This window comes from Eriocheir sinensis, chromosome 20 (assembly GCF_024679095.1).
Source record: "Eriocheir sinensis breed Jianghai 21 chromosome 20, ASM2467909v1, whole genome shotgun sequence".
NCBI lineage: Eukaryota > Metazoa > Arthropoda > Malacostraca > Decapoda > Varunidae > Eriocheir > Eriocheir sinensis.
In genome coordinates, this window is record NC_066528.1 from 6,195,948 (window position 1) to 6,220,706 (window position 24,759).

Here is a 24,759-nt window from a genome sequence, read left to right on the forward strand (position 1 = left end):
TGGCTTTGTGTAACAAAATGCCATGGTCTACCTTGTCGAAAGCTCTCGCAAAATCAAGGTAGACCACATCGACATCTACATTATGTTCAAGCTTATCATTCTATGATTGAGTCATAGTGGGCCAAAGGTTGTGAGAGGCACGAGCGCCCAGTACGAAAGTCATGTTGGTCTGGGTTCATTCTGTTATTGCTTTCTAGATATGCAGACATGTTTTTAACCATAATTCTCTCTAGAACTTTAATAATATGGGAGGTCAAGGCAACTGGTCGATAATGTTTTGCCTCTGCTCTTGACCCTCCCTTGTATATTGGTGTAATGATAGCACTTTTAAGCTTTTCTGGTATTATGTCAGATTCTAGAGAGTTTCTATAAAAATTTACCAGAGGAACACTCAGCTCTTCAGCACATTTTTTAAGAAGTACTGCAGGGAATTGATCGGGGCCACCTGCCGAATTAGTGCCCATCCCTTTAATTGCTTGCTGTATGTCGTCGTTGTTTAAGCTTATGTCCGTCAGGTGTGGTATGTGATCAGTTCCGAGATTGAAAAAGTCCATAGGTAAGTTGACAATTTTGTCTTCCATGGGTTTGCTGAAGACGCTTTTGTACTGAATCAGTAGTGCTTCAACGATATCCTGGGCTTTGTTTATGGGGTGGCCGTGTACGTCAGTCAGTGGGCCAACACTCGCTCTCACTGCCGATTTGTTAGCAGCATATTTGTAAAAGTATTTGGGGTTGTTTTGATGCATGACACAGCTTGTATTTCTTTCCGGTCAGTCTCTGATTCAACTGATCTTTTAAGTTTTCTTCTATAATGGCAATTTTGTTTTCGAGTTGCGTCAGTATTTTGGTGTAGTTGGTATTACCGAGTTTCTTCCTTAGTTTTGTTCTCTTTCTCATTAGTACTTTTCGGTTTCTTGGTATGTTACCATTGAAAGGAGAGGTCTTTTAGACGGTCTCCTCAACGGTACTTGCTTCTTTGATATTTTCAAGCATGTGTTAATGATTGTATCATATTGGGCCTCAGGGTCACAGTCCCTCATGAGTAGTTCCCAGTTTAGCTCACCCAGGTCTTTCTTTATACTGTCCCAGCAGACTGACTCGCTTAGGAAGTTGAGTTGGTTAAAATTAAAATTAGGAGCCTGCTCCACTTCACTGGACAATCTAAATTGTGTATTTATAGGTAGGTTGGTAGTCACGGTGATGTTATGGTCAGAGAGATTAGTTTTATTCACCCTAACATAATGTATAATATCATCATTATTTATCATAACGATGTCTAGTATGTTGTTACCTCTTGTAGGAGTGTCGATGATTTGATTGAGGCAGTATTCCTCGGCAAAGTGCATGACAGCTTTTGCCTGGGTCCGCATGTCTTCCGCTCCTCCATACGCACACTCCAAATTCCAGTCTATTAGCGGAAAGTTTAAGTCTCCAGTAAGTATAATGGTGGGCATGGGCGGTGGTAGCGAGCCAATAATATTTTTTATCTTTGTAAGTTGCGTCATAAATTTATCTGTTGGGCATGCTGGTGGACTGTATATGTTTATATATACCCAGTCAATGTCTTGAATGTATAGTACCAGTGATTCTGTGTACATGTTTGATTCCTGGAAAAGTATTTTTGTTCTAGCTGCAAAATGGCTATCAATGTAAGTGATGACCCCGCCTTTTTTCCGTTGCATTTGTCGGTCCGTCCTGTATGGTACAAAGTGTGGTATTTTTATTTCCGCTTCTCTAATCTCCTCTGTTAAGTGTGTTTCTGTGAGAGAGATTATAAAGGCATTTTCAGTTTGTGCCATTTCTGTGAGCATTTTTATTTTGCCTCTAAATTTGTATGGTAGGAGGCCGGCGATATTTAAGGTTATTATCTTGTATAGAGCATTGGCATTGTTGTCGCTTGTTGGTGGTGTCCTTGCGATAGGTGGCCTGGGCCCCACTGCCACGGTGTTATTTTCAGCATTTGTAGTATTTGTTGCTGCACTTGTTGCATTTGCTGCAACTGTTGGAGTAAAAAAGATTCATTTTGTTGCTTTTCAGTGTGGTGTGGCGGGCCGTTTGCCCATGCGTTGTGTGGCTGAGGGGCTGGTTGTGATTGTTTGGGTACCTCCTTGACTGGTGATGCTTGTTGCCTTGTTTGTCCGGTAATTGTTTGCTCATAGGGGTAGCGGCGAGTGCCTTTTAAATGTACTTTTCTACATTCCATATTTAGGCATTCTCGCTTTCTTTCGGATCCAAAACATATTGGTGGGTGGAGAAATTTGCAGGTTTTGCCTTTTCTACAACCTCTTACGGGGTCACAACCGTTAACCTTATACTTGGTGCACAGTTTGGGGTGAGCATATGGACAATCTCTGCCCCTTAGTCCATATTTACAATTGTTGTTTTTGTAGAAGTAACATACCTTGTCATTTTGCTGCTCACTAGCTTGGTTGGTGTTTGCTGAGGTAGTTTGCTCGCTGCCTTGTTTACCACTCGGGTGTTGTGTTGTGTTGTTTGGCGGGAGAGCTTTGCTGGGTACTCTATTCAAACTACTTTCATGTTCGTCCGTAGTTTCGTTTGTAATAGTACCGTCACTTTCAGCACCTTTCTGCTGTGATTTTTGCTTGGCCTCAATCTCTTTATCAATAACAGTGTGCACTTGTGTAAATAGCCGGTCGCAGTCTTCGCCCAGCTGGTTTCTAGTGCATTCCTCACACGTGTACTGGCACCTAGTGTTAAAGAAGTGCACTATAGCATAGACTGGCAGATTTGAACAGCCAGCGTGTATATATTTTTTGCATTTGTTGCACTTCAAATACTCTTGTACACATTGGTTGTTGCATATTGTAAAGTAACTACCCGCGGTTGGTAGGTTATCCATTATGCACTTAACTGCCTAACCGCCGCGAGCCGCTATCACTGGAGCTGATACGGGAGCTCGCTCGCACGTCCGCACTCCACGGCAGTCGCCACACAAATGACATTTATATATTGACCTTAGCCTGGCCTGCGTTTTGAAAATGAATGCTTGTGATATGAGTATGTATTTTCTCTCTCTCTCTCTCTCTCTCTCTCTCTCTCTCTCTCTCTCTCTCTCTCTCTCTCTCTCTCTCTCTCTCTCTCTCTCTCTCTCTCTCTCTCTCTCTCTCTCTCTCTCTCTCTCTCTCTCTCTCTCTCTCTCTCTCTCTCTCTCTCTGTGTGTGTGTGTGTGTGTGTGTGTGTGTGTGTGTGTGTGTGTGTGTGTGTGTGTGTGTGTGAAATAGTTTCGAGGAACACAACAGTCGAAATTCCAAAGGCGGCCGCGAGAGAATTTTGTCGGTCAGCACTCCGCCTACGAGATTTTCCCGAACTCGAGGGATAGACATAGACCTCTTTTAGCCCATTGTTTTATCGAAATTATGCCATATGGCAGACAGAGTATGGCAGATGACAGACACACACCAAAATATAGCAGAAATGTCATAATTAAGGCAGGCAGCGCAACTGTGATGTGTAGCGTTGGAGGGAGCATGACCCTGACTTAAAATGACAACGCCGCGGAGGCAACGGTGCCAAGTGTTGTACAGATTTCTTTGTATGCACACCCAAATAGAGAATCACTCATAAAAACCATATTTTTTTGTACGAGAGAGAGAGAGAGAGAGAGAGAGAGAGAGAGAGAGAGAGAGAGAGAGAGAGAGAGAGAGAGAGAGAGAGAGAGAGAGAGAGAGAGAGAGAGAGAGAGAGAGAGAGAGAGAGAGAGAGAGAGAGAGAGAGAGAGAGAGAGAGACAGACAGAGAGAGAGAGAGGAGTGTGAGGGGCGCATTTCGGGAGCTGAGTTGGAGACGTGACACCAGGGTATGGGGAGCTACCTACGTCAGTGGCGCCGCTTAAGATGTGTCGGACTATAGTATTCCTACGAGAATCTGGCGGGCGGAAGGTGGCAGCTGGGGGGTCAGCTAAGGTCAGCACCACCCCGCACCTTGCTACACACTCTCAACACCTCCCTCTTCCTCTCATAGGTCAGGTGTTTACTACCTCTAAATGAATTTAATTAAATAATTGAATAATCGAATAAGGTCATATAGTATTCAGATTGTTTCGTTATTAGGATAATAACAAATATTTTGTGTAAATACCAGGACATTTGACACCGTTGGAGTACAACGTTGTCAAGTGTCGTGGTATTTACACAAAATCTTTGTTATTATCCTAAAAACGAAACAATCTTAACACTATATGACCTTATTTGAATATCCAGTTATTTAATTAAATTCATTTAAAGGTAGTAAATAGCAGACATATGAGAGGAAGCGAGAAGTATTGAGAGTGTGTGGCAGGTTCGGGGCTTAGCTGACCCCGCACCCGCCATCCCCCCGCCCGCCAGATTCTCCTGGAACGACTATAGTAGCGACTAGTCATGTATCGGATATCTGCATCCGCATCCGCGGACCATCCGCATAATTTTCACATCCGCATCCGCATCCGCATTTCTGATATATGAAACATCCGCATCCGTATCCGCATTTCTGATAAATGAAACATCTGCATCCGCATCCGCATCCGCATTTGTGATGAAATAAACATCCCCATCCACATCCGCATCCGCACCACTCAAAGAGGATGTGATTTCTTTGTATGCACACCCAAATAGAGAATCATTCATAAAAACCATATTTTTTTGTACGAGAGAGAGAGAGAGAGAGAGAGAGAGAGAGAGAGAGAGAGAGAGAGAGAGAGAGAGAGAGAGAGAGAGAGGTCGCACCTCTCCTGCTGCCCCCCGGGCAAGGGCAAATCAGGTTAAGCCCGGAGGCGTTCCGAAGCGCCCTGGGTGTAGTGGAAAACGACCCCCTCCCCGCTCATCTCGATTTCCATCTGCATGTCGGACCCTTGTGCAGTGGCGTCGCGAGGGGGGAGGGGGGCTGGGGGAACATATAACCCCGCCGCAAAACTTCGGGGGCGCCAAAGTGAAGAGTATCAAAAAACAAATTGTTCCGCATCCTGGTAAGACACAACATGTGTGACTGAAACTCGTCAAAAAGCTTGAAAATTACAAAATGTAGTATTGTGTGGCAAAAGCAGCTAACAAACTGCAATAGGTAGGCGGCGGCTGAGTGGTTAGCGTGCGGGCCTAGCATTCACTGCGCCATGGACAACGTCGGTTCGGATCCCCACGCTACCACATGTGATTTTTTAGTCACCGCCGAATGGCCAAAGACTACCCACATGCTGTCAAGAAGACCAGCCATGTCTCGGAGTCCCCACCTGGTGGGTGGACCACAAATTCCCCCAGGGAGGACTCCCTTTCTGGCTGCCGACCTGAGAGGTGTCTTGATAACTCCTCGAGCCTTTTTATTATAAACTTCTGCAACATTCGCGGTCTTCGTTCTAATTTCCATTCTGTGGAACACCATCTCTCCTCCTCTAAACCTCACCTTCTCTTCCTCACCGAAACAAAGGTTTCTGAAGCTACTGACAGCAATCTCAACTCTGTTCCCTCGTACTATCTCTATCCTAAATTTCAATCCAAAGCTGGATGTAGCGTCTACGTGCACGACGACATCACTTGCTCTCGTCCCACGACCTTGACTCTGCAGAATTTTCCACCATCTGGCTAAGACTTTATTGCATTCTACTACTAAATACATCTGTGTTGTTTATCTCTTTCCTGACTCTACTAACTATGTAAAATTCTTTGACTACTTGAACTCTAAAGTGGAGCACATCTTGACCCACTCTCCCTTCGCTGAAATCTCCATCTTGGGAGATTTCAATGTTCACCACCAGCTTTGGCTTTCATCCTCTCTCACTGACCAGCCTGGTGAGCAAGCCTACAACATTGCTCTCCTCAATGACCTAGAGCAGTTGGTTCAGCACCCTACACGTATTCCCGACCGTCTTGGAGACCGGCCCAACATACTAGATCTCTTCCTTACCTCTAAGGGCTCGTTCACTCTACAAGCAGAGTAGGGCAGAGCAGACCAGAGCGGAGCGGAGCGGCGCGGTTAGGTGTTCACATATAAGCAGACCAGGGCGACCTGCACAATGATCATTCGCAGGCAACAGCCCGATAAACTCCTCGGTGTTTATCTTGAAGGATGATGAAAAATGTAACGATTTACAAAGAAACATGAAATTTCGTTGTTAAAGCCAAGTTCCATTGCTGTGTGGGTCACTGATGATTGGGTATTGGATCAGAATATCACCAAATTAGCTTTTCTAGACATACGGCTATTATATATCATTAAATTGTACCTCAACTATGCACAATCTGGTCAGTTTTTGTTATTTTAGCTTCAGCCCAAAAATTCACCTATGCAGATAGCTTCTTGGCCATGTTGATGGAAGGGTGGAGACCTGGAGGACGCTAGCTGCGAGCAGCAAAAAATACGACCGAATTTCCCGAGCGTGCCGCTCCGCTCCGCGCTGCGCCGCTCCGCTTGCGGTGTGAACACCTGAGCGTCTGTACATTTAAAAATTCAAAAATTAAAAAAATTAATGCCGCTATTAACCGCTCCGCTCCGCCCCGCTCCGCTTGTAGTGTGAACGAGCCCTTAATGCTCCTTCTGCTTACTCTGTCAAACTGTTCTCTCCGTTGGGCTCCTCCGATCACAACCTTATTTCTGTATCCTGTCCTATCACTCCGGTACACCTTATAGACCCACCGAAGAGGCGATGCTTTTGGCATTTTGCTTCAGCTCGGTGGGACGACTTGAGGATGTACTTTTCCGATTTCCTGTGGAATGATTACTGCTTCCAGGATAGAGACCCCTCTGTGTGTGCCCAGCGCATCACAAAGGTGATTGTATCTGGAATGGAGGCACACATTCCATGTACTTTCTCTAGTCCTTATTTATTTATTTTTTTTACAACAAAGGAGGCAGCTCAAGGGCACACAAAAAAAGAGAACAATAATAAAAAAAAGCCCGCTACTCGCTGCTCCTAAAAAAGAAACAAAAGAGGTGTCCAAAAGCAAGGTCAAATTCGGGAGGAGAGATGTCCTGATACCCTCCTCTTGAAAGAGTTCAAATCTTAGGCAGGAGGAAAAACAGATGAAGGAAGTTTGTTCCAGAGTTTACCAGCGTGAGGGATGAAAGAGTGAAGATGCTGGTTAACTCTTGTATACGGGGTTTGGACAGTATAGGGATGAGCATGAGTAGAAAGTCGCGTGCAGCGGGGCCGCGGAAGGGGGGAAGGGGGGGGGGGGGGAGGCATGCAGTTAGCAAGTTCAGAAGATCAGTCAGCGTGGAAATATCGGTAGAAGATAGAAAGAGAGGCAACATCGCGGCGGAATTTAAGAGGTAGAAGACTATCAGTATGAGGAGGAGAGCTGATGAGACGAAGAGCCTAAGCCTCTACTCTGTCCAGAAGAGCTGTGTGAGTGGAGCCCCCCACACATGAGATGCATACTCCATACGAGGGCGGACAAGGCCCCTGTATATGGATAGCAACTGTGCGGGGGAGAAGAACTGGCGGAGACGGTACAGAACGCCCATCCTCGAGGAAGCTGAAAAACCTTGGTTTAATTACGCTTGTTCTCATGCTGTCAAAGATAGAGAAGCAGCTCACAAAACGTACCAGAGCCTTCGAACTCCCGCTAACAATAATCTTTACATTTCTGCCCGGAATCGTGCCAAATCTATTCTTCGACTAACCAAAAACTTCTTCATTAATAGAAAATGCCAAAACCTTCCTTTCTCTAATTCTTCCCGTGACTACTGGCATCTAGCCAAAAATATCTCCTCCAATTTCACTTCTTCCTCTTTCCCTCCTCTCCTTAACTCTGACGGCAGCACTGCCGTCTCATCTGTCTCTAAGGCTGAACTCTTCGCTCAAACTTTCTGTAAGAACTCCACCTTGGACGATTCTGGGCATATTCCCCCTACTCATCCCTCCTCTGACATCTTTATGCCTATAATTAAGATTCTTCCTAATGATGTTTTCTTTGCCCCCCCTGGCCTCAACTCTCAGAAGGCTTATGGACCTGATGAAGTGCCTCCTATTGTACTTAAAAACTGTGTATCTGTGCTGACACCCTGCTTGGTCAAACTCTTTCGCCTCTGCCTATCAACATCTACCTTTCCTTCCTGCTGGAAGTATGCCTTCATACAGCCTGTGCCTAAGAAGGGTGACCGTTCCAATCCTTCAAACTACCGACCTATAGTTTTGCTTTCATGTCTATCTAAAGCTTTTGAATCAATCCTTAACCGGAAGGTTCAAAAGCACCTTTCCACTTCTGACCTTCTATCTGATCGCCAATATGGGTTCCTCAAGGGGCGTTCTACTGGTGATCTCCTTGCCTTCCTAACTGACTCTTGGTCATCTTCTCTTAGCCGTTTCGGTGAAAACTTTGCTATTGCGCTTGACATATCAAAGGCCTTTGATAGGGTCTGGCACAAATCTTTGCTTTCCAAACTACACTCCTACGGCTTCTATTCTTCTCTCTGTACCTTTATCTCAAACTTCCTCTCTGACCGTTCTATTTCTGTTGTGATAGACGGTCACTGCTCTTCCCCTAAAACTATTAATAGAGGTGTTCCGCAGGGTTCTGTCCTATCTCCCACTCTCTTTCTGTTTCATTGATGATCTTTCCAAAACGAACTGCTTTATCCATTCTTACGCCGATGACTCTACTCTGCATTACTCAACTTCTTTTGATAGAAGACCCACCCAACAGGAACTAAATGATTCCAGGATGGAGGCGGCAGAACGCTTAACCTCAGACCTTACTATTATTTCCAACTGGGGCAAGAAGAACTTGGTGTCCTTCAACGCCTCAAAAACACAGTTTCTACACCTATCCACTCGACACAATCTTCCAAATACTTATCCCCTATTCTTTGACGACACTCAGCTGTCACCTTCTTCAACGCTAAACATCCTCGGTCTATCAAAATCTCAACTGGAAACTTCATATCTCTTCTCTTACTAAATCAGCTTCCTCGAGGGTGGGTGTTCTGAACCGTCTCCGCCAGTTCTTCTCCCCCGCACAATTACTATCCATTTACAGGGGACTTGTCCGCCCTCGTATGGAGTATGCATTTCACGTGTGGGGGGGCTCCACTAACACAGCTCTCTTGGACAGAGTGGAGTCCAAGGCTCTTCGTCTTCGTCAGCTCTCCTCCTCTTACTGATAGTCTTCTACCTCCTAAATTTCGCCGCTAGGTTGCCTCTCTTTCTATCTTCTATCGATATTTTCATGGTGACTGCTATTCTGAACTTGCTAACTGCATGCCTCCCCCCCTCCCGCGGCCTCGCAACACACGACTTTCTACTCTAGCTCATCCCTTTACTGTCCAAATCCCTTACGCAAGAGTTAACCAGCATCTTCATTCTTTCATCCCTCACGCTGGTAAACTCTGGAACAATCTTCCTTCATCTGTATTTCCTCCTACCTACGAAGTGAGCTCTTTCAAGAGGAGGGTATCAGGACAACTCTCCTCCCGAAATTGACCTAGCTTTTGGCCACTCCTTTAACTCATTGTAGGAGCAGTGAGTAGCGGGCTTTTTTCCACATTTGTAATCTTTTTTTGATCCCCTCTGCTGTAAAAAAAACAAAAAAAAAACTCTAGAGGATACCGTCCATGTAAATTAAGAATGAGTTCCGGGGAGTAGCATGAGCAGAGCATAACTAGCGCCACTATAAAAAATTGCCAGAGCCATGAGGGACTTGGACCGACTACCAGGCCCAAGAAAAAAGCCTAGCAAAGATAAAGGGAAAGATTAAAAAAAAGGTGCTATATATTGAATTACCAAAATTATGAACAGCACATCCATGACCTTTACATTTCAACACGGAATCGTGCCAAATCCATTCTCCGACTTACCAAAACCTCTTTCATCAACAGAAAATGTTAACACCTTGCTTTTTCTAATCATTCCCGTGACTTCTGACACCTAGCCAAAAATATCTCCACCAATTTCATTTATTCCTCTTTCCCTCCTCTCCTTAACCTTGACGGGAGCACTGCCGTCTCATCTGTCTCTAAGGCTGAACTCTTCGCTCGAACTTTCTGTAAGAACTCCACCCTGGACGATTCTGGGCGTATTCCTCCTACTCATACCCCCTCTGACTCCTTTATGCCTGTTATTGATATTCTTCATAATGATGTTTTATATGCCCTCTCTGGTCTCAACTCTCAGAAGGTTTATGGACCTGATGGAGTGCCTCCTATTGTCCTGAAAAACTGTGCTTCCGTGCTGACACCCTGCCTGGTCAAACTCTTTCCTTTCTTCCTGTCAACATCTACCTTTCCTTCCTTCTGGAAGTATGCCTTTGTACAGCCTGTGCCTAAGAAGGGTGACCGTTCTAATCCCTCAAACTACCGCCCTATAGCTTTATTTTCCTGTCTATCTAAAGCTTTTGAATCAATCCTTAACCGGAAGATTCAAGAGCACCTTTCCACTTCTAACCTTTTATCCGATCGCCAGTATGGGTTCCGCAAGGGGTGTTCTACTGGCGATCTTCTTGCTCTCTTAACTGACTCTTGGTCATCCTCTCTTAGCCGTTTCGGTGAAACTTTCTCAGCTGCGCTAGACATATCGAAAGCCTTCGATACTGTCTGGCACAAGTCTTTGCTTTCTAAACTGCTCTCTTTCAGATTCTATCCCTCTCTCTGTTCCTTTTTCTCCATTTTCCTTTCCGGCAGATCTATCTCTGCCGTGGTAGACGGTCACTGTTTTTCCCCTAAACCTATCAAAAGTGGTGTTCCACAGGGCTCTGTCCTATCACCCACTTTCTTCCTGTTATTCATCAATGATTTTCTTTCCGTAACAAACTGTCCTGTCCACTCATACGCCGACGACTCCACTCTGCATTATTCAACTTCTTTCAACAGAAGGCCATCCCAGCAGGAAGTACACGACTCCAGAATGGAGGCTGCAGAACGCTTAACCTCAGACCTTGCTATCATTTCCGATTGGGGTAGAAAAAACCTTGTGTCCTTCAATGCCTCAAAAACTCAATTACTCCACATATCAACACGACACAATCTTCCAAACACCTATCCCCTATTCTTTGACAACACTCAGCAATCACCTTCTTCAACACTAGATATCCTCGTTCTATCCTTAATTCAAAATCTCAGCTGGAAACTTCATATCTTCTCTCTCGCTAAATCAACTTCGTTAGTAGCGGGCTTTTTTATTATTGTTTTCTTTTTTGTGCCCTTGAGCTGCCTCCTTTGTTGTAAAAAAAAAATCCGCATCCGCAGCCGTGAGGATGTCTTAATTTGATATCCGCATCCGCATCCGCATCCGCAAAATATGTGAATATGAAATCCGCATTCACATCCGTATCCCCGGATCTTTAAAATCTGACATCCGATACATAACTAGTAGCGACCCCAACCTGACCTACCTACCTACTGAGAATTCTAGCCCTGTAGGATGACAGAGTGAGGTCAGCCGCCCCCGCCCACTCATGTCCCAGGCCTTCTCTCTCTCGGCCTTAGCGTGGCCGCCCTAAACAGTGTAATGCCAAGCTCCTTTTATAGTTGCAAGCTCCTATTTTACGATGACTCTATACAGTGCCTCTCATGCACGATTAAAACTAGCAAAAAAGGGCAAAATAAATATGGCGACTGATACATTTTGTTATGCTTTAATAATGTCAAGTCACAGGTTCAGATAACAGGGGGGCAGCGTGACAAAATCATTCATCATACTGTGCAAGCCAAACCCCGCGGACAGTTTGACATTCTCGTGGGTCGCGCCGTCCGTGTGTTCCCGAGGCGGCCGCGGCACCACACTGTTCCGGGGAGGGGAAGGCGTTGTGCAAAATACCCCAAAGATGCAAGAAAAGCACCGATGCTTGTTACTTCATAGCCGTGTTATACTAAAGGATTGGGTTTTATTTTATCACCGTTAACGTTGCCTGTAGTAGCTATATGTTTTTCTTCTGTTGTAGCTTCTAGTGTGTCAGGATGGCCGTGGTGATGGTCCAGGCAAGCGTAATGCAGCCTGAGGATTTTGCACAACAGCGGCGGGCACTCGAGGTTCGCTGAGACTTGTCAGCATCCAAAACAACAGTGACGAGCACCTAGGCATGAAACACATCTCCCCGCCCCCTCAAAGGAAAAGGGATTAATATGTCACCATCCAACACAACAGTAACAAGTACGAAAGCATGAAATACATTTTCCCCGTCTCCCAACGAGAAAAAAGATTGACTGGTTTATCACAATCCAAAACAACTGTAACAAGAAGGGAAGCATGAATTACGTCCCCGGGCCAAAGCGGGAAAATGATTGACTGATTTATGAAACTAAGTATCATAAAAAAAATGTTGAAATGAAGTGCATAACGCGGTGCTGCAGACTGATCACATGTATTAATACACGCACGTCAGGGCTGAACACACTAGCATCACACAGTTGCGGAACACTCGCATGGACAAGTCAAAAAGCAATACAGAATTGGGATACACATGTACAAGTATTATAGATCAAGATAAGTATCTGGACAAAACCATTTTGATAATCATTAACAGTATTGTTTAAGACATATGTTTCCTTATTTGCTAACCTATTAACTAAATCATCGAGATCAGAAAAACAGCAACAGGTTCTCAGTAGATCGTTGTAGTTGTATCTTCACTGTCCACTAAAGGTCCCTTCGGCGCCTACAGCAGGACCTGGAGTTGCTGGCGTCCCTCCCAGCCGAAATCCATGAGTCTGGGTGTGCCTCTTGGGGGTCATTGCCAAACACAGATAGAAGCCAAAGAATCTTCAGCAGTAATAAAAGTTTTTTTTCCTGCTCACAACTGGGATCAAACGCCCCAGCTCCATTTGGAGAGCACGAGCAACAAATGTCTTCAGCACCACAATCGTCGTATCTGGCGACTGGATGAGCCTGTTGGTCGTATTGCTGTTAAACAGAATGTCATCCAGTAAGTTAGCTGCTAACACATAGGTCAGAGAGGGCGCCTTCCCCTAGTGGTGTCGCGTTGTCTCAGCTCGGCAAAGATGTTATCACAGCCAGGCGAGTTTCCCTTCCCTTCCCGCGAGACCGTCTGATCGTGGCTCCCATCTCGTGTCCGGTAGTTGAATTACTGCTACAGGCGAACAGTCCTCAACACGGAAGGCGCACAAGTTTTAGGAATGGCTGGGGATCAGGCCGACGACAGGACAATGTTCACGCCTCCCTGCAGTGTTTGTCTGGTGTCGTGTTAATCACCGACATCATCAAGGTTTCCGAGGTCGAGTGGAGCGGGAACAGTCAGTCTTGGCGTGTTAGGGACAAAGTGGCCGTGGAATGGAGGGTGTGCCTCTGACATGCAATGGCTAGAAGTAATCCCTGTTGACCGGTTCGTACAGACTGTTCCCCACGACTACTGTCTCTTGCTGGTCACTCACTGGTGGGTGCTGTCATGGAGCCGGGGATGGGTTCGTAAAGACTGTTCTCCACGACTACTGTCTCTTGCTGGTCACTCACTGGTGGGTGCTGTCATGGAGCCGGGGATGGGCTCGTACAGACTGTTCCCCACGACTACTGCCTCTTGCTCTTAACTCACTGGTGGGTGCTGTCATGGAGGCGGGGAAGGGTTCGTACAGACTGTTCCCCACGACTACTGCCTCTTGCTGTTAACTCACTGGTGGGTGCTGTCATGGAGCCGGGGATGGGTTCGTACAGACAGTTCTCCATGACTTATGTATCTTGCTGTTCCCTGGCGGCCGCTGTCAGTGAGCCGGTAGGGGTTCGTACAGACTGTTTTCCACAACTACCGTCCCTTTCTGTTCACTGGCGGCGGGGGTCACGGGGCCGGGGAAGGGTTCGTACAGACTGTTCTCCACGACTACCGTCCCTTCCTGTTCACTGGCGGCGGGGTTCACGGGGCCGGGTAAGGGTTCGTACAGACTGTTCTCCACGACTACCGTCCCTTTCTGTTCACTGGCGGCGGGGTTCACGGGGCCGGGTAAGGGTTCGTACAGATTGTTCTCCATGATGTGCACTGAACCTGTCTCCGGTGAGGCTGGAGAGGACTGTGTACGATACTGGATCTCTGTGTGTGTAGATTTTACATTAGCATTATTATTATTATTATTATTATTATTATTATTATTATTATTATTATTATTATTATTATTATTATTATTATTATTATTATTATTATTATTGTTACTATTATTATTGCTAGTAGTAGTAGTAGTTGTAGTAGTAGTAGTAGAAGTAGCAGTAGTAGAAATAGCAACTAAGATACACTAGCATGCATAATGGCACCGAAATGGAGCCCCCTCAATGTTGCATTTGTTCGTCCCGAAATCAAAACTGTGTTCAATGCTCGTGCGTAAGACGAGGCCAGCCCTGTGTAAACTGTAAGAGAGGTGGAGATTGTCGAAACCCAAACAATCAACGGCAGGATGTGGAAAATGGGGAGCAACCACAAGTGGTGCTGGGTGGACAGGCCAATGAAGGCGCTGGAGATGATCAGGTGGAGGGGGGTGCAGGTGGCGAGAGACAAGGGCAAGGTGACCAGGGTGAGGACGCCTCGCGCGAGCTCCGCTTCTGGCAGAGGTGGACACTCGAGGAGACAGAGGAGTGGGTGCGAGACGCTTACAATCATGTGGTAACGTTTTCTCCCAATAACGTATTTGAGGCCCCGAGATGTAACGCCACCAAAACCTTGATAGAGGAGAAAACCCACCTCATTAGAGCGTACAACAACTCCACGCAAATCGCCCCCTACGCTTTAAAGATTCTGGCCATACTACCGCACCTCATATGCCAACGGACTCACAAAAAGTCGAAACAATCTGAGGACGTGAAGGCGGTACAAAGAAGAATGGAGCTGTGGAGGAAAGGGGACGTCCGGAAGCTACTTGACGAGGCTAAAACACTGCAGGAGAGACTAGGCAGACGTAACAGTCGCAAAAAGGACAGTAACGACAGGGCTAGAAACTTTGCTGACAAGATGAGACAAGGCAAAGTGGCCATGGCAACTAGATCACTGTCAATAGAAGATGAGGCAGCGGGAGTCCTTCCCATGACGGAAGAGACACGCCAGATCCTCAAGGACAAGCATCCAGATGCTAGACCTGCACACCCAGAAATGAAGTTCCTTGGAGACTACACCCCACCGCATCGAGCTGTCTCCGATCATATTAGCGGTGACGTGATCTGGAAGCACGCCCTTCACACGCAGGGAGCGGCTGGACCATCAGGCTTGGATGCCAAGGGGTGGAAACACCTCCTCAGTAAGAACATCTTTGGTAATCCAGCTGTGGATCTTCGCGACGCAATAGCCGCCCTAGCAAGAAAATTGGCGTCAGAGAATTGCCAACACCTCGAGCCTTTGATGGCCTGCCGGCTCATCCCGCTGGATAAAAAACCAGGCTGTCGCCCCATCGGGATAGGGGAGGTGCTCAGGAGGATCATAGGCAAGGCTGTCATGGAGGTGGTGAAGGACGACGTGAGGAAGGCGGTGGGAAACCTCCATGTGTGTGCGGGTCAGCAGGCTGGATGTGAAGCGGCCATTCACGCTGTCAGGAGAATGTTCGAAGACCCAGAATGCGAGGCGGTGCTGATGGTGGACGCTGCAAATGCGTTCAACAACATCAATAGGGAGACAGCACTGCACAACATCAAAATCAAGTGCCCTATATTCGCCCAATATATTGAAAATACATACAAGGAACCTGCCAGACTGTTCATCAGCAGTCATAATGACCAACGACTTGGAGACCCGGTGGCCATACAATCCTCAGAGGGCACCACCCAAGGGGACCCAGTGGCCATGGCAATGTTTGCCATGGGAATGATGAAGCTGCAGGACATCATCCGCCATGAAAACACCAACGTCAAACAGGTGGCGTATGCGGATGACCTCACCGGGGTAGGAAAGTCTGCAGACCTCAGGAAATGGTGGGACCTCGTCAATGAACATGGCCCTAAAATAGGGTACCATCCCAACGCCACGAAGTCTGTGGTGATTGTAAAACCAGAGGCATACGATCGGGCCAAAACAGCATTCCAGGGCAGTAACGTGAAACTGTCAGTGACTGGAGAAAGACACCTCGGGGCAGCCATTGGAACAGCTGAATACAAAACCGAGTGAAAACGGCTGTAAAGCGCTGGGAGTCCGAACTGCAGAGACTGAGCGAGATCGCCAAAACAGAACCGCAGGCAGCCTACGCAGCATTTACGTACGGTGTCAAGCATAAATGGAACTACCTCATGAGGACAGTTCCTGATGTTGCTCCGTTACTAAAACCTCTGGAAGATGCTATCAGAAACACCTTCATACCGGCGATAGCAAATGGGAGATGTCCCAGTGACCAGGAGAGAAGATTGCTGGAGTTGCCGCCAAGAATGGGTGGGCTCGGCATCACCAACCCTCTGGCTGAGTCTGAATTCGGGAACTCAATCCGAATCACAGCCTCCTTGACCGGATATATTACCAATCAAAATGAAAGGGGTGAAGACAACCCTCAAGATATTAGGTCACTAAGGAATGAAATCTCCATAAACAGAGAAGGAAAACAGAGAGACACTCTGAGTGACCTAATGAGAGAACTCCCAGAAGACACAAGGAGGAGGACAGATATTGCACAGGAAGTGGGCGCTTCAAACTGGCTAACCACACTACCTATCAGGGCAAAAGGCTTCAACTTAAACAAAAAAGAATTTACTGATGCCCTTGCCCTCAGGTATGGCTGGCCAGTGGATGGGCTCCCAAACATGTGTAACTGTGGCTCACCCTTCAACCAAAATCATGCCATGACATGCAAGAGAGGAGGTTTCGTCTGCATGAGACATGATGAAGTAAGAGACGTAACAGCTCAGATGCTGAAAGAAGTCTGCCACGACGTGACTGTGGAACCCATGCTGCTCCCTCTGCAAGGCGAACACCTCGCCAGACGCACCGCTAATGTTTCGAACGAAGCACGAGTGGATGTTAGCGCCAGAGGGTTTTGGACTCGTGGACAAAGGGCATACTTTGATATAAGGATCTTTGATCCCATGGCCCATTGCCACAGAGACCTGACCCTTGATGCAGCCCACAGAAGAAACGAACAAGAGAAGAACAGAGCATATTGTCAGGACCCAGAAAACGAGGAAACAGAGGAGTGAGATATACAACTGTGTAAACACCTGACAGGACAAACACTAACAAAAAGGGTGACATATATATAAGTGTAAACATCTCAAGTACAAAAGAGGGGAAACAACGAGGGTAAAGGAAAACAGATACCCAGAGAGGAAAGGCAGGTATACAACTGTGTAGACATCTGACAGGACAAACACTAACAAAAAAAGTGACATATATAACTGTAAGCATCTCAAGTACCAAAGAGGGGAAACAACGAGGGTAAAGGAAAACAGATACCCAGACTCAGGTACAGAAAACAGATGCCCAGTGGGCGTGGTCAGAAAGTGTGAACAACCATTGAAAAAGACTCTGACCCGTGACGTCAGTCGTGGCGACATGTTATGAGCCAATAATTTAACAGAAATATCACTGAGGGAGTGTCTTAAGACTGACTCACGAATAGCAGGAGAAGTAAAACAATACAACATAATGAGCGAGCAGATGGGTGTGACAGGAAGTATTGGCCATTGGTTATGTAGAAAATTATGGGCGTGTCAAGGATGTAAGTCCGCCTAAAGCAAAGAAAAATGTGGCCTAGAAATCAGTGATATAGGTAGACCGAGCTTGGTTCTCGCCTCAAGCAGACCTGCTACTCACTCAGCCGAGAATGGCTGTTGTGATCTTAATCGTGAGTAGAAATTCGAGAATCTAAGGGAAACCGACTGTATTGTCCTGGAGATTATAATGTAGGAGATGTGAAGTAGGATTGTGAGTGGGACAGGATTGTGATTATTTGTTTGCGATGTAAAGCAAAGGTAAAACCACTGGGTGTGGTAAAATTGGGTGTTTCCATGACTTGTAGTAGATTATACTATAGGAATGTGTTATTAGGATTTTGTGAAGAGAGTACATAATGATTGTGATGTAAGCAGAGAGATACAAACCACTGCTTGTGGAACGACGAGTGTTATTATTATTGGCAACAACTGAGCACATATTGTAGTATTATGTTTAAGACATGTCGTTTGTCATATGTTGCATCCATTGCTTAATATGCCAGTGTTATGATCGTCTGAGCATAGAATATTGCGTAAGGCAATTACTTTCATTTAATTTTAAATAAATGTATATTTACTTTTTCCCTTGTTTATCCCCGAACACCAGTCTCCAATAACAACTTAAGCCGGATCACGCTACCAGGGATACGAGACGGTGAGATCATTTATGGAGTAATTAATGAGTGATAAAAGAGTTGATTTAATACAAGAAAAGAAGGGTCTAAAACTGGCGGCAGCGGTGTAGGGATAAATAGGGACATGTGCTTACAGTGCTTTTGTTTAATTTACTCTGACGAGAAAACGCCTCTTATTTTCATTAAGCTTTGCTCGTTTTAAGTGGCGGAAATAATAGTGACGATTTAATTATATAATTAATGGTTCTTCCGGAGGACATGGACTTTGACGATATGGTAATGGAAACTCTGGCCAACCACTGTTGTTCTGTAGTGCAATGGGTAGCACACGCGACTCAACCGAGAATTCATGAGTTCCTTCCCGGGCGGAGTGGAGAGGGATGGGCAGTCTCTCTCCACCGGCGCCGTGATCCACTCCTCAGTGAGATGGTGTCAGGTGACAGGCAGCGGCAGCGTCCTGCCTCTCAGGTTTGTTTGTTTTAGGATTGTTACCCCAGGATGGAGGGGAGCACGGGGCTCTACGCCTCACAGGGTGGAGGTGTGCCGCGGCGGACATGCAGCCATAGAGTGACTTTATAAAGGCCTAACCCGCGTCCCCCAGGTAGGAAGTGTAGAGTATGATCTAGAAAAAATGTGAAATACTAAGAAAAGTGTGAGGTATGGATAAAAAGTCATGAATGAAAAAATAAAAAAATGAAGCATATGGACAATAGTGTGAAGTATTAAGATAAATGTGTGAAGTAAGAGAATCAGAGGAAGAGGAGGCCAGGGTAGTGCCCCCCTCAGTTATCTACTACAAATAACATTAAATAAACAAATGAAAATAAATAAATAAATAAATAAATATGCACACTTGCAGTGGAAAAAACGGAAAATGAGCGAAGAACAAAACAGGGAGTAACCTTTAATATAATAAGATGAAGGCTATAACGAACAAGGGAGTAACCGCCTCACATAAATATAAGGAAAAGAAGGCTATAACGAACAAGGGAGTGACCTTAAAAATAATGACAAGAAGGCTATAATCAACATAACTCAAGAGTAACTTTGTTAGGCAGATCGCACTACTCATGATAATACATATGCAAAAGTGGCAGCACTCCTAGTAACAGGAGCGTGTGTGAGTTTTTAACGGATGAATTTATTAAAGAATTAGGGCTCGCAGTAAATAACTGTGAAGCGAAACCCGTGAATATTGTCTCTGTGCAAAGATACCATATTGAAAATGACGGTAAAAGACAAGTTAATATGGAAGGAAAGAGTAGTTTCCAAGACTTATTGATAACACGCGATGTAGATTTACCGACTCCTATTTTGTTGGGTACTGATTTCATGTTGCAACACGAAATTACTCTAAAAACGTGGCAACCACATGAAGAACAAGGGAAACGAGGTTGGAAACTGATGATAGAAGGGGAAACTATACCTATACAACCCATTGAGCCCGGAGAAATATCTCTGATATCTAGAGGTGAGGGACCTCAGTTGAATGAAGATGAAAATGAAGAAAGCTTCACTGAAAGTAAGGCCGAACGTTGCCGAGCAGCTGAACCTTTGCAACTGCATGCATCTGTTGCAGGTTACATAACGCTAGTGACGCAACTACAGGCAACTGAAGCTTTATTTGAGCCTTGTGTTAGTACTCCTCAGGCTAGAGTCTTGTGCTCAGGGATAGTTAAGTTGACCCCTTCACCTGACAATCAAAGATCTTATGTCACTGTGCCATATTTGAATGTTGAAAGTGAGAGCATAGAGATAGATGATAGTACAACGTTAGGATTTGTGAAGCCTGTCACTCATGAGCAATACGCTGATCTGCCACAAGTATCTAGTGTACAGACCGCTGACACAGTTAAGACAGACTTGAAGCCCGCAGAGCTTGAAGCAAGGAAGAAAAGCCTCTATCAAATTGTTGACGCTAAATTCCCAGACGAAGAGAGAGAAAATCAGGTCTTAAAGTCCTTAATAAATAAATATATAACACTGTTCTCAACAGAACATGAACCGCTAACAGTAACGCCTATTTTGTGTGCACCATCAAACAGAACACTGATGAAGTAGTGTACAGGCGTCCCTATAACATTCCTATCAGTTATCATGACAGAGTAAATGACCAGCTTAAATCACTCCAGCAACAGGGTGTGATTCGCCCTTCGCGATCACCCTATAATGTCCCACTTATCCCAGTGACAAAAAGGGATGAAGGACTACGACTTTGTTTGGACTTCTGGGCACTTGATAAGACACAACGGGACGACCGGTGCCCACTCCCTAATATAACCATGCACCATACTCAACTAATTGGGAGAGAGTAAGCTTTTTTCATGCCTGTACTTGAAATAGGGTTACTATCAAATCCCCTAAGATGAAATTAGCAGATAGAAGACGGCATTTTCTTCTCCAGCAGGACATTGGGAATTTACTTCCCTCCCCTTTGGCCTTAAAAGAGCCCCGTCCATCTTCCAGAAAATAATAAACATTGTCACAGGACTATTAGGTAACACGGTTCAGGTGTACCTAGTTGACATAATTATCCTGGGCGACACATTTTCTAATCATGTAGATAACTTAGAACAAATTCTGGATCGCTTAAAAGAAGCCAAACTGACTATTAAGATGGAGAAGTGTAACTTTTTTAAGGACAAAGTAGATTACCTGGGCCATGTCATCAGCTCAGAGGGAATAAGACCTCAATCTAGCAAGCTGGAGGCCATACAAAACATCCCGGCCCCCCAAACTGTTCATGATTTACAGTCATTTCTTGGATTGACTAATTATTATCGCAAATTTATTGCAAATTATTCACAAATCATTGCTCCTCTTCTAAAGATTAACAAGGGAAAGAAAGGTACACTCAAGAAAAAAGATAAAACTCCACTCATATGGACAGATGAAGCAAAAATTGCGTTCTCAACCCTTAAGGATAGAATGCTTGACACAGTCACTCTAAAATTCCCTGACTTTAACAAACCTTTCGTGCTCACTACTGACGCGTCCAGCTACAGTATTGGTGGAGTATTGCAACAACAGGATAATGATAATAAACTAAGACCTATATCCTTTTTTAGTAGAAAATTGAACACAGCAGAACAGCGGTACAGTACAGTTGAAAGAGAGGCTTTAGCGGTAATATATGGGTTGCAAGTGAACCGCCCATTAATACTGGGCTACCCTATTGAGATCCACACGGATCACAGACCTTTAGTATGGTTGTTACAGGTAGCTAGTCCCAACGGCAGGATAGCTAGATGGCAGACTCTCATGAGTGAGTATGATTTCACAATCAATCATTTGCCTGGCAAGGAAAATATAGTAGCAGATTTTTTTTTTTTTTCAAGGATGAAGGCTCACTGGACACTGAGATTGAATTAGAAGGCGCGCGATAATGTTTGTGGATGGGGAACAACAAAAACCGTGGAACACGTGGATAATGAGGGGCAAGGTATTGCACTAGTGCAGAAAAAGAAACAGGCGCCGAAAAATTAGAAAATAAAATACATGATATGTATGGACCTGAATAGTGAGTGTATTGGCCACACACTTGACTGGAGTATTCAGGAGATTATTGAGCTGCAAGATGAGCAGCCAGCATATAGAATGATAAAAAATATGATAAAAGAAGGGTGCCCCATGAATGAGATTGAGCAGAGACTCAGAGATAAAAGGTATAATGTGAAGATGCCCCTGTCAGAATTGCAGGTGGAACATGATGTGTTATATCGTGTTATAATGAATCCGTACGGAGAAGCCACTAAGGTGGTGGTTTTACCCCCCAAGTATTTCCAGAAAGCGATAACTCTGGCTCATTCGTCGCCAACTGCAGGGCACGGAGGAACCAAAGTTACGTTATCTCGGTGTAGAAAGTTCGCTTTCTGGCCTGGAATGAAACGGGATGTAGAAGAGTATGTAAGGAAGTGCGTCACGTGTAGTCGTTTCAAGCGAGTTGGGAACTTCCACCCTGCTCCTTTGCGGCATTATCCGGACGTCACCGCTCCTTTTGAGAGAATACACATGGACCTTGTGGGTCCCATGGGTGTATCGGACAATGGGTTTCGATACGTAATGACCATAATTGATGTTTTTACAAGGTATTTGATTACAGTACCCTTACGGAGTAAGGAAGCCCGCGAAGTAGCAAGGGCGTTGTACGTGAATGTGGTTTGTGTACACGGTGTTCCTCAGACAGTTGTTACAGATCAAGGTTCAGAGTTTGTTAATTCCGTGATGCAGGAGATAACTTCTGAACTCCTCATGCGACACGCGAAAATAACGGCTTACCATCCAAGTGCAAATGGAATAGTAGAGCGCGCAAATTATACCATTGTTAACATTTTGAGGACAATGGTTCTAGGAAATGTGTCCATTTGGGATATAATGTTACCTGCAGCCACCCTGGCATATAATACTGCGTATCATAGCACCATAAAGGAGTCCCTTTTATCTCATGTACTTACGGGATCCTCGTATGCCCTACACTATGTTAGAAAAAACTCAGCAACCCTGGTATGATATTGACTCCTATAAGGAAGAAATGGCTGCAGTTGCAAAGAAAGTTTATGATAGATGCCAGGTTTACATTGAAGAAGGTAGAGAAGAAATGGAAAAGTACTACAAACCTACGAAACTCAAAACTATCAGCGTTGGCGACAGAGTGTTCCTCAAACATATACCAAAAAGAAAAGAAAATAAGAAGTTGCAACCTATTTTGATGGACCCTACAGGGTAATAGACAAGATCAGTGATGTAGTGGTAAAAATTAGGAACCTCAGGACTAGTAAGGTTTCAACAGTCCACACAGATAGAGTGAAAGTCCTTCATGAAGACTGCATCGATGTGCAGCAATGTCCAACGGTTAGACGAGCATACCCTTTAAATCCAGAGACAGACACTGATCTATTCTTTGCATTGCTCAACCCTGAAATCCCTGAAAAATATTCTACCAAAGAATTGATAACTCGTAAAGGAGAATTAACTACTACTTTTGAAACTGAAACTAATGTTCGTTCTCCAGCAGCCCAAACAGCTGAGGCACAGGCTACAATGCCCAATACGACCACCTCCCAGGTTACTCCCAAATTTTCAGAGCCACCCCAGCATAGGTATAACCTTCGCTCTTCCTCAACGGTACAGGACTTGCCTAATGTTATGTCAAAGCCAATAGAATATGGGAAAGAATAGTGGCTCACGAAAAAAGATACGCTATTTAACCGCTAATATAACGTAATTATCCGCAGATTTGTTTGGCTTCATCGGTGCACTGCTCGATCCCAACACAAGAATCACCGATACGTGCTGGCTTGAGTTTCACACCGACATACCGTCTAGTCCTCACAGGCAGAGACTATGTAGTACCTTTTATCCTCAAAGAAGAAGATGTTTTAGCTCCATTATATAAGGCACGGAATTTGACTGCTTCTTTAGCTTGGAATGTTGTTCAAATATCACCTGAGTATCCAATTATAAAATCATTAAAGCACACACATTTTAATTTTGAAAATGAATTCAGTTCATTGTTATTTAATCTTAAAAGATTCCTCCGCTATGTAATGACTACTGATCCGAACAAACTACATGTTTCAATGAATTATAGACCGAAGCGGGGAATGATTAATTTTCTAGGATCCTTGTCTAATATCTTATTTGGTACCGCGACACAGGCTCAGGTTGATGCTATTCATGGAAAAATTGGAGAACTAGAGTCACTGACTGAACAAGAACGTATCATGTTAAACGTTCATTCGACTGCATTAAATGTCACGTTACGAAATATGCATACCATGCAGTCTGCTCTGAATATACTATCTTCTGCTGTAAACATATCGAACCAAGTTGTACGTCGCATGTCTATACAGACCTTGGCATTAGAGAGTGAGCAAAAGCTCCTCCAAGCATTGCTGGATTTAGAGTTAGCATTAGGACACCTAAGTACGGGTATTCTAGATTTAAAGTTGGGTCTGCAGGCTCTCCTGCAAACATATATAACTCCAACCATTGTGTCAGACGAACAACTGTTAAGTACGTACATTAAAGGAAGCCTCAGTTCGGCCTCCAGGTCTTTTGTTCCCTGCAGTTCCTGATTTTTTAGCTTTATATAGAGATATGATAACTGTGTCCTCCACGACAACGGCTTTGCACGATTCGCGTAATTTCTCTTTCTCCATACCTTTACGAGGAGATCCGCCTGACACCTTTGATGTCTTTCGAATCGACTCCCTTCCATTTTCTGTACAGAATAGCACTTACTTTCTTATGTATAGTGTTAAATCAAGATATATTGCCTTTAGTGAGAATAGGAAAATATATTTTCTACTTTCTGGTATAGAACACTGTAACAAAAATCACCATATGTTAGTTTGTCCTCCCAAAGGCCCCGTGTATGAGGCAAGTCACGCAGCCTCTTGTGAATCGGCTGCTTTCTTGAATCATAAGTCAGTGATCAACCTCTGCCACAAAATAGTCTTACAAACATTTCCCCCGATGTTTATAAAAGGTCCTGGATACTGGACCTATTCACTTGCCTCCCCCATCACTCTGACACTCACATGCCCTACCAATCCTGTAAACAAACATACTGTCAGCC

The 24,759-nt window shown here is 44.9% G+C and overlaps 1 protein-coding gene across 8 annotated transcripts in view; it reads right to left on the reverse strand.

The window, feature by feature from the left end:
• Positions 1–24,759, reverse strand: part of LOC127001116 (uncharacterized) — an 83,995-nt gene that overhangs the window by 33,388 nt on the left and 25,848 nt on the right. Inside the window, exon 3 of one of the 8 annotated variants that reach the window (XM_050865296.1) lies at positions 11,474–13,960. The exons of the other annotated variants lie outside the window; for them this stretch is intronic. Coding sequence (XP_050721253.1) covers positions 13,638–13,960 — 323 coding nt within the window. The 3' untranslated portion in view covers positions 11,474–13,637. Of the gene's footprint in view, positions 1–11,473; positions 13,961–24,759 lie in introns of those variants that run through there. 8 annotated transcript variants of the gene reach the window in all.